Raw genomic sequence first — 11,293 nt, 5'->3', positions numbered from 1 at the left:
TAACAAGCCACAAGTCCCTTTCCTTACTGAACTTTTTTGAGACATTCTTTCCTCTCTGAATTACACACACACACACACACACACACACACACACACACACACACACACACACACACACACACACACACACACACACACACACACACACACACACACACACACACACACACACACACACACACACACACACACACACACACACACACACACACACACACACACACACACACACACACACACACACACACACACACACACACACGCACACGCACGCACGCACACACGCACATACATACATACATATACATACATATACATATACATACATACATATACATACACACATATACATACACACATACACACACACATACACACGTTCACAAAAACCTTTGATTAATGGACACGAATCTCAGCTTGCTCAGGCAAACCAGTTCACTGGAACGCCTGAACCCTTATTCGCTCGACTGGGTAGCAATGCGGCGAAAAAATGATTCTTCCGCCGATCCACACGCCGTGCAGCAATTTTTCGAGAATCGCGAATACGCGTACTTCTTCGTTTGAATACTTATACGCGGCACGGCGTCAGTGTAGCCGTAAGTGTAATTTTTGGCTTTCTTTAAAGCGGCTAAGGACACGTTCTTTTAATGAACACCTCCCACAGAGCGCGTTGAACATCTCGTCGCCGTTGCTGCTGCGGCTTTGTGAGCTACTTCAACCGCTATCCAAATATATCCAGGCGACGGGCATGGCTAGTCGATCTGACGGCGCCATATCAACCAACGACGTAAACGAATGTGCAGCGTTATCCGGTGACGTACCGAACTGCCCCAAAAACTGGCAAATTTCGCCTGGCCATTCCAGAAGGAAAAAAAAACAGCACTCTTATGGTGTCTTCGACTGGTCGCTCCCGCGGTCCGGTTAGGATCTGGCAGAGTGGGAGCCGCTCTCGCTCTGAGCGCATAGCGAGTCTAGTCAATCCGAATGGTCAGCGAGTGTTTAGAGCGGAAGCGCAGTTGGCAGAAGAGGGACGTAACTTCCGGAACCACTACGCGGCACCGCTGCACGTAAGGTCCCTTGATTACCTTTATCCGCACGTGGTCGCACACTGTTTGTATCGCGGTCGCCGCTTAGCCTGTATCGATCGCTACCCCGGCTTTCCGTCCCACGGGACGCTACTACTGCGTCAAAAGCCTACACTTGGGTCTGCCCACGTGCAGGGGACGCCGAGGCCTCGCACCGCTTTCGCGAAATGGCGGAAGTGGCTCTGTCACGTGGACGCATCTCGGAGCCGCTCCGACTTTTTTCTCGGAGCGCGTCAGAGCGCTCTGAGCTGGAGGCGAGCGCTCAGAAAGAACCAGCCGAATGTAGTCAGAGCGGCCGGTTTCGACCAGCCGAATGTGCGGTCGCCTCTGAGAGAGCTCTAGAGCGATCTAAAGCGACCAGTCGAAGACACCATTAGAGTTCAGCTGAAATCCGACGGTGTTCGGCTTATCAGGAAATACATTTAATACGATAACATTAGGAGTCAAATTTTAGAACCCTCATTGCCTACTGAGGGCGCCTTTTCTTTCTCTTTCTTTCTCTCTCTCTTTCTTTCATTTTTCTTTCTTCTTTCCTTTCTCTCTCTCTCTTTCTTTTATTGATTTGCCTTTTACATAATGGAGGAGGCCAAGATAAAAGCTGCTACAGTGCAGCTTGAGAGGCCCTCGACCGCCTTTACACGTGGCAGCGCGGAGAAGCCCAACATACGAACATACGAAACACGACATACACAGGTCGCCTGTCCCGAAAAAAACAATCGCCCAGATATACCTGAGAGCGGCTCCCCGTGCTTGGGTCAAATTCTAAATTCACCTTATTAAGAAGCCCTTCGTGAGGCCTTCCTGGGAGTGTCCTTTTCTTGAGGTAGGCACAACACTACCTTCATGCTTCCTTGCCTCTTTCCTTTGCCTGAACTCATGCTTCGCTGCACAACCACTCACTTTGCGCCTGCGCACTAGGGTCTCTCCGGCGGCTGCGGCAACACCGAGTTCGGAGTGGCAGGGCGAACACTGCTGCTGCAGCTCTGCCGGTGCACTATTAACAATGGGAAGTTGCCAGGACAAGTATGTTTGCGTGCAAAACCATCGAGAGCATTGAAAAAATGTGTCTAAAATGCCAAAACGACTGCACATAGGCACGCGTACCACCAAGCAAATACAAAGTTCTAAACGTGCATTTTTCTTTTTTTTTACAATTTTGGCAAATATATTTCTATTTCTTGGCCCATATTCTCGACACCAGACACGTACAAGTGGGTTCTCGTCGCTTTGAGTGCCTCGATACTGAAGAAGCAGCTAAGGACGGTTCGGAAATTAGATGGCGCCCTTCAGCGCTTCCTCAATCTCAGGAAGCATGGAGGGCTCCTCATTGAAGTTAAGGAAACCGTGTAAACTAAGGAGCGCTCTGAAATTTGTTCCTAGGTGTCCCATCCGTTAGAAAATAGGCGTTCGTCCATCTGTGTCACGAAAAAGCAGGTGGTACATCCGTGGCACTGCCCCATCATCTCAAAATTTTAGAGAGGCAGGCAGCCTCCCGAAGAAATATGCGAAGAACTAAGGATAAGGTATTCCTAGATGTTTGTGAATTGGTTTTGAAAGCGTTGCTACAACCGCTTCTATCTTGTACGCTTAGCATGGTGGTCCCTACAGCGGTGACGTCATGACCGAAAGTGTGTGTTTGTGTCCTCCCTGTTTCCTTGTCTGCTAGCGCTGCGATTCCATGGCATTCGGTCACTACCAACTCGCCCAGCAGCATACCTTGCATAAGTCAAGCCTGCTTTCAGAAAGGAAAGTCGGAGCAGTGGAGTTATCAGTAACAACTGCAAAGTTCTGACGCTCCTGACATCCCTGATGTTGAAATAAAGGTGTTTGTATTTGTATTAGTGCTAGTAGACGCACCGAAACATGCTGAACTTCTTTGATTATGTTTTAAATGGAATTCAGAGCGTCACATCTATCCTACAGAGATCAAGCACAAGGTGCGCCTTTGAAGCATTGCGGAGATATTTTTTGTTCTGTTCCGTTGTGGAATCTTTACCAAGTGCCTAAGCCTTTCACCACAGGCGGCGCCGAATAGTCTCAGCTGCCGTAAACACTGCGTGTAATGCCGATCCAGAAAAACGCTTTTCTGGATGCAATAGAAAACGGAAAATCCAAGTTTTCAACACCGTGCAAACACCGGAATCTCGGGGCGCAGCACACCACCCATCATGCACGAAAGAGATGACGAAAACAAGTTTTTTCTAGCCCTTTTTTAAAAGAAGAATAAGAGATTCTTATAGACGGGGTGCATTGTTTCGAAAGCGTCACTACAGCCGCTTCTGCGTTGAGGCTTATAACATTGCGGTTTCGTACACCTGTGGCCAAAACCGGCAGCCTTGCTTTAAGAGAAGAAAATCGGAGCAGCCGACATCAATGGAAAAGAACGCGGCTTAGCAAAAAGGCCCAGACAGAAAGGAAGCATAGACCTTAGCAACAGCGACTCGGATAAATTATGCCGCGACACCTCCCGCCCATCTGGCATCTCTTGTTTTAATCTCCGTAAATCCTCCTTCACGAATGTGACTACAGCTCGAAGTGCTAGGTAGTTTTGTTGCCAATTGAACGGATTATCAACTCTGGAGTCGTCAGATGAATGAGAAAGCACACTATGACCGGAAACCAGGAACAGACATCCTCAAACAGTAGCGGAGATGAGCAATACCGGTGTTACTTGTTCGTTGAAAGTATTTGCTTTTTATTTGAGTTTGCTTTTGACCCCCCGGTAAAGTTTCGTAATGCTACTGCTATTGCATACCCAACAATTCTGCACAAAAACATTTTTGAGCCGGAAAGAATGTGTGAACGCAATCTTTTCATATTTGTAAGATTTCACTATAGCAGTCACTATATCTGCCGTCGTCAGGCTTGCATTTATTTTTCTATTCACGTTTTTGCTATCGTCAAAAGCTCTCCCCATTTGCTTTCTATGGCAGTCTTATTTGCTGGATGCGGGCGATGGAAAAAAAAATTAAAGAAAAATTTTGCTACTCATAGGAAGAGTGTACAATTATCTTCAATATTTTCATAACAGTACCTTACAATTTTTCAATAATCAAAATTCTTGTCCAACAATGTTGGACATGTAAAATCATAAAAATGAAGGAAGGAAATGGCAGAAATACCTAACGTTGAATTTATCTCGGTCGGTTTAGGGGGCTAAACGAAAGTTCTTGAACCAAGCTCGTGCGGTTTGCTTCTGACGGGAAGATGTTGATAAATGGGTGTGCTTTGTTGCATGAATTACTGTCAAGAAACATAACTGGGCATGCCAAGGGTAGTCAAGGGCACCACGTGAGAGCGAGAGAGAGTAGCACAAAAGTGATTGACGGTGAGGATGCCGCAATAAGGCTCCTATCCTGGGCGCTGTCACTGGCTCACAGGAGGCATCATCGATTGCACAACAGCTGGTTTCGTGACGACGGGCCGCTGGCGAAACCTTTCTCAGGCGGGTCTCGATCGGCTGTCATAGTTCCGTGCACCGCTTGCCGAGGCCATAGCATTCGAATATAACGTGGCTTCGACACCACGTGCGCGATGAGCTCGGCATGCAGTGGCCAGTTTGACGTCTCACCTCTGTTTACAGTTGGGAATCGCCCATTCACAAATTTTTAATAGACAAATAGCGTTGTGTTGACCAGGTGTATTTCAACTTGGCACGGCAGCGCTAGAAACGGGGCAGAAAAATAGACAAGATACGCGCTATCACAGCCGGCCCGACTATTTATGTTACTGAGCTTCATTTAAGTCCAGTTCCGCGGACTCAGCTGACCTTCCGTTCCCGACTTCCCTTTCAATGAAATAAATAGACACCTAAAGTGTCATTGTTTAAACCAACAGTGGTTATCCCGAAAGAATTTTTACAAAAAATTACCCACGATAATGTCGAGGCTGAACTGACATGCTGAAGTTTGCGCAACCATCTAAACTTTACGCGCACGCTGCACATTTTTATCACAAAAAAAAAAAACAGCCACACTGAACACAACTCTCTTTCCTTTCGTCTAAATTTTATTTTATGGCTCCTATATCTTGAAAACATCGAAAGTTTGTATACCTCCATCTACTTCTTTCTCAATGAAGAGTGACTTTCTCGTGGGAAAATTACCGAGAGAACAGAAAAAGCTGAATGATTTCGTGGTTGTTCCCGTGGCGAAAACGCTCTTTCGGCGCTGCTAACGGCTGCAGTGCACGCTATTTCTGCAGCCGAGTACGGCACAGCACGGGGAGCAACGGAAGGATTAGCCACAAATAGCGGGCCTCCGCAGTGGCCTCGTTGCTTCTCTCTCTCTTTGTTCTTGACTGGGGACCGTCTGTTCTGCCGGAGTGAGCAAGAACATTCACCACTGAAAGCCAATAAGCACGTACGGTTCACGCTGAGCCTCTGTGTCGCGCCGTCGATAAGCTCCTTTCCAAATTACGAAGCACGACTCCGTCAGTCCGCACTGGCGTCTGTGGTGTTGCGTTTTATTCAACAGAAACCGCCATTTCTTTTTCTTTGTCGCAAACCTATCGCGGTGCTTCAGGGGCTATGGCATTCAGGTGAAGGTTCGACTCCCGGCGGCAGATGTCGCATTTTAGGGCAAGCAATATAAAAAAACGACTGTGCACTGTGATTTTAGTGCCTGTTAAAAGGGATGCTGCAGGTCAGCAGATATCCGCAGTCTTCCTCTATGGCAGGCATTAAATATCCGTGCACGTTTGGCACGCAAAAGTTCATTAATTTTTACGCCATGTTAGGTGACGCTTACATTTAAGGTGCGGACTTTCCAACTAAATCAAAATTTGCGAGGTTAAGCTGGTCATCTTTCTCATTTCAGTTGCTTGCTACCGTCTTTGACGTATGCTTTCACACTGCATGCAACTTTCTTTCGTAAGGCTCTATTCAAAAAATACGCCGGCAGTACGCGAATCCCCATTGTTGGAAATCTGTGTGAACTGACGGCTATTACTTCTCGTACATTTTTTTTTATTTCGCGAAATTATGAGAGCTTATTTCTATCTAAAGATGTGTAGCTTCATGAGAGATCGCTGACCTTTGCTCGTTTTTCCGTGGCGAAAACTAGATGACTGGGGGTCGTTGACCGTGCTCCGGGTTTATGCACAGAAAATTAATCTTATCTGCATCTTTCATCGGTAGTAGAGCCGTTAGTGAGCGCAAGAACTAACGTCGCGTTTATAGACGTCGTTGTGTAAATGATCTGTGCGGTACTGAAATGTTTCTGGTTATACTTAAATGCAGGGGATGTTTGCTGCGAATAACTGCACAGCTCAGGCACGCGTTTAGACAAAAACGTGGCAGCACAATGGTAGTCCCCGACCATGTGGCCCACGGTCCCACTTACGCCAAACTCAGTAAACCCCGTAAAACCGAACCAAGTAAAAAAAAAATTCGAAGGATTGACAGGTGTCTCTGCTGGAGCTTTAGCCGCAAGTGGATGCAACGTTGCCACTGAAGTTTATTGTATGTCTGCGGCTGGTGTTACTATAGCCGTGTGAGTTGCCTGCCAGATTCAGAAATAGTAGCAGGTTTGAAGCTAATGACTTACCAACGAGCGTACATAGTTGGCCTGCGGCGGTTGCATACTTCTCTGCTGTCATTCTCGGCAGTGACTTTCAGCGCGGTGGTGGAGGAACGATCAATTGCGCAACAGGCGAAATTTCTCTGCAGCGCAATATTCTGTCTGCCTTCGTGGAAGAATCACCTAACCCAAGTGACGGAGCATTTCATGTCACCAACGATGCCTCGTTACCAGCTCTGGCGGCAGTGTCTGTGCCTGTCCACTGCTCTGGCGCCCGAGCAGGCATCCACCCTTTATTCATCGAAGTCGACTTGAACAAAGCTGCTAAGAGATATTTGCTGGTTCCCTGTGCAGATGCTGAGGCCGTAGATGGTCCGCCCACTTGTGGACTGTGAATATTTTGTCACAACCTGTTTGTTTATTCTCGGGCTTCAAGTCGGCTACATTTGACATTTATGAAGTGCTTACCATTCGGGCTGTGTCTCCTCATCCGTACCCGAGCGTGGATCCTAACTACAGCACATATATTAGCCGGATGGTAAACAAATCTCTCTCCTCATTCCAAAAAGCCGAAAAAGCCCAAAAAGTCGATTTTTTCTGTGCCGCCTGCTTCACGTGTGTCACTTCAGATCGGCACTGGCGACTCGACTTCGATCAGGCAGAAGCCCCATCGAGCGTCCTCGGCTGAGCGGCGTGTTATCAAAGAAGATGTCCTGGGCATGTTGAAGAAAGGGGCTACGCGGTAGTATGGGCTGCCCCGTCATCTTAGCGAGGAAGAACAAGAACTTGTGGAGACTTTATGAAGTTATCGTCGGTTAAACGCCATTACGAAGAAGGACGTTCACCCTCTCCCGCGTATCGATGATGCCGTGGACTGCCTTCAGTCGGCTTTCTATTTCTCACCTGTCGACTTGCGGTCTGACTATTGGCAGACCCCGATACATCCCTCGCACCGTGCTTCAACTTCGTTCTCTTCTACTCTGGGCGCCACGCAGCGTAATTGGCGTAACCGAGGGTCTCAGATCTGGCAGGTAACATAAGAGAGCTCTCGCACAGTTTCCGCCATCGCCGTTAGATGGCGTTCCACGTCACACGCGCTGTATTACAGGACGTGCTACGTCCGCCGCTATAACGAGGGTGGCGCTGGTGAGCACTCTCAAGGTTCGCTTACACGCAGTAAACATAAATACCTATGAGAGCAGCAGATTGGACAGCCGTCGCCATAGCTCAGTTTGTAGAGCACCGGACTCGATATTCGGAGGTCGTGGGTTCGGATCCCACCGGCGGCATGGTTGTTTCTTTTCTGCTGCTTTATAAGTAGTTTTCTTTAAGCGACAGATCAACACACACACACACACACACACACACACACACACACACACACACACACACACACACGCACGCACGCACGCACGCACGCACGCACGCACGCACGCACACACACACACACACACACACACACACACACACACACACACACACACACACACACACACACACACACACACACGCACACACACACGCACACACGCACGCACACACACACACACACACACACACACACACACACACACACACACACACACACACACGCACGCACGCACGCACGCACGCGCACACACACACACACACACACACACACACGGCTTTAGTTCTTATGCACGTAAGATAACTTAAGTGCTCCCCTAATTTTTTTTCGAGTGTGGCGCAACTCTCCCTTCTTCCTTCTGAACTGCCTCACGTCACCTTTAGGTGAAAATATCATTGTTTCACGTTCTAGAGCCGGGTGAGTGTAGGACACGTTTAGAGCCAATTTCGAACTGGGCGTGACATAGCCTTCGCGCTATCAGTAGAAATCAAAAACATTTTCTTTCTGTTATCCGCTTGAAAGTACGTTGGGGTCAGCAATCAGAGGAATTACGACAATAATGAAAATGCTGTGAACACAGTGAGGTGCTTCCAGTACCCTACGTGCTCCAAAACTTCAAGCTACATGTGCGACCTAACGGAAAAAATGCCTACCCTGTGCAGGCACTCATCTTTCGCGTGATGGAGCACCCGGAGGTCCCGGGCTTCTGGCAGTGCGTGACTTTTTCGTCCTTCCCGTCCCCGCTGCACGAGACGCTCTACAACCTCTTCTGCCTGCTGGTGCTGTACGGCATCCCGCTGGGCGCCATCATCCTCTCGTACGGACGCATCCTGTGCGAGATACACCGCCAGGCGAAGGATTCGCATGGTAAAGCGTTTCACTTTTATTGCTTTTGATACTATCAGTGAAGAGGAAAAGTATGCGTTTTTAAAGCTTCAGGCTACCGCAGGAGACGTTTATGTCGGTAATAATTATGTACTAATTCTATTTCGCTGAGTGCAAATGTGTATTAGAAGAATTATATGTGTAGGAATATCGCACACTATAACTTCATGTAGCTGTACACAAAATACGCACGGTAAACAAGTGCCATAAGCAAAATACGGGAAATTGTTCCTTTCATGCGTATCTGAAATGAGAACTTTATCTTACTTAGATACGTTTTGACAAATGTTTAAAAAAGAACCATGTAGCAATGTACAAGAACGCAAGAGAGAGTGAGCCCGATGACGGGCTTCAAAGCATCTGCCTAGATTCAAAATATCTACCTCCATGTAGATATGTCCCCCGCTGTGTGTTAATTTTGACCTCCACTCGTCTTGCGCAGCCCAAGATCCAAGTCAAGTCGACACGGCCTCCTGCTCGCGCATGCGGCTGCGGTGCTCGGACATGAGGCGCATGCACCGCGCCCAGTACCGCACCCTTCGCCTGACCGTGGTCATCGTGCTCGCTTTCTTCTTCTGCTGGACACCGTACGTTGTGATGGTGCTGTGGTACCAGCTCGACGCCGAGAGCGCCAAGCACGTCGACGACTACCTGCAGTCGTCGCTCTTCATGTTCGCCGTGTCCAACTCGTGCGTCAATCCGCTCGTCTACGGCAGCTACACGGGGCGGCTGAGGCTGCGCTGCTGCCGTTCACCCTGCTTCCCCGAAGACCGGCTGCCCGAGGACGAGCGCCGCTTCTCGTCGTCGCTGAGGCGCTTCTCGAAGCGGACGCTGCAGTCGTGGATCCCGAAGACGGTGGCCACCGCGGCCTCTGTCGGCGCCAAGGCCGACTGCGCAGCCCTGCGCAGAGAGTGCTGCCCTCTGTGCGCGGCCGACGTGAAGGGCATGTGCGTGTTCAGGGTAGACGTCGGGTGCACGCATGCCGGGCGCGCACTCGAGGCTCACTCGGCGCAGCTCAATGGCGGCGGCCACTTCACGTCGGACAGCGCGTCTCCGCTCAGAAAGAACCACAGCCTGTGACGTGTGGACGCGACTCGAGGTGGTGGACGTCAGGCAGTGACAGCGCTGGTTCCGGTATATCTGATATCAGACTGTCGGAGGTCTACAACTCCATTTAAAGGCTATATCCGCACGAGAAAATATTAGGAAAGAAAGAGGAAAGCGCAAGATATCCTGGGACCAAAAAATGGGGGACATGATCTCGATCCACTTGAATTCGTAATTGGTGCCGTCATACTGACAGACTACTTATTCGGCGATGGACGATGTGCTGGGCTTGCGCAACTGTTCTTAAACGTACGCCTACACCGGAACAGCAGCTGTTTGTGAAGAGACGAGCGTGGTTTGATCAAAAGGACAGCGACCGCTAGTGGACAGTGCCATAGTGGTGACGCGCTGCTACTTTGTTCAAAGAGTACCAAGGGACAACGTTTGGTGGAAATATTTGTAAAAACACTTCAGTGTTTCAAGCACTGCGCTCAAATCGTATTGATGTGAACGGGAACGCTGTTGACAATGCCGTGTTCTCCGGCATCGCAGGGCTGGTGTAATGCTCAAAAAAAAAAAAACTTAAAAGATGCATAGTACTTGCAAGAAATATTACAACCAACAGATTATTGGCATCTACATGCTCTCATTTCAACATCAGTTTGAATAAACAAGCACTATGAAGAAGACTTCAGCACTTCTCGCGGCACGAATTCTGGCTGCCTAACACTTGCCATTGTGTGAAGCTAAAAGCCTTCATAAAATGCGTTTCAGCTGTTCTAACATTACAAGTAGTGTACAGTCGCGGAAAGCATAAAATGTGCACGCTTCCACGTTCTAACCCTTCTGTGGCTCTGCGTATCGGGAATAGAAATGTCTGCCTCATTTATACGCAAGGGATAAAGTAAATAGTACTTGCATCAAACATCCATTACTTTTCGCTAGAAACGTCCGAAGACTGACTGAAGCAAGGTCCATATTCTTCTGTCCGCGACTACATACAAGAGATCTCATAAATTCATCCTATCCCGAAACCTCCAAGGGTACGAGCTCCTGGTTCAGTTCCATTTATCTCATTTTTTTAGTTTTATTTGCTCGACTTCTCTCCTGGTTCCTGCCCAGTTTATTCGCATTGTTAAGTCTTTCCCCAAAGATGACTATGTGGAACACGTTGAGGGAACTTCCTAGCCTTATTCGGGTCATTAACCTCTACAATTTAAAATATTTTAGTTCGGAAACATTATTAGCCTCATTACGAGAAAAGCCGGTGGTAAGTGTATGTGTGCACTCGCAGATGGCACAGGAAATCCCAGCGATGGCAAGAGGCTGACGTCATCAAGCGGCCGTATGACGCACACAGCAAGCCGAGCACCGCCACTTCAGACGAT

At 48.5% G+C, this 11,293-nt stretch overlaps 1 protein-coding gene across 1 annotated transcript in view; it reads left to right on the top strand.

Moving 5' to 3' along the window:
- The window catches only part of LOC144123583 (adipokinetic hormone/corazonin-related peptide receptor variant I-like), a 26,660-nt gene extending 16,073 nt beyond the window's left edge, over positions 1-10,587 (top strand). Inside the window, exons 3-4 of the mRNA XM_077656394.1 lie at positions 8,636-8,840; positions 9,301-10,587. Coding sequence (XP_077512520.1) covers positions 8,636-8,840; positions 9,301-9,938 — 843 coding nt within the window. The 3' untranslated portion in view covers positions 9,939-10,587. The remainder of the gene's footprint in view (positions 1-8,635; positions 8,841-9,300) is intronic.
- The last annotated feature ends 706 nt before the right edge of the window (positions 10,588-11,293 follow it).

This window comes from Amblyomma americanum, chromosome 3 (assembly GCF_052857255.1).
Source record: "Amblyomma americanum isolate KBUSLIRL-KWMA chromosome 3, ASM5285725v1, whole genome shotgun sequence".
Classification (NCBI taxonomy): Eukaryota; Metazoa; Arthropoda; class Arachnida; order Ixodida; family Ixodidae; genus Amblyomma; species Amblyomma americanum.
Note: the sequence above shows the minus strand (reverse complement) of the source record. Positions and strands in the feature narration are given on the sequence as shown.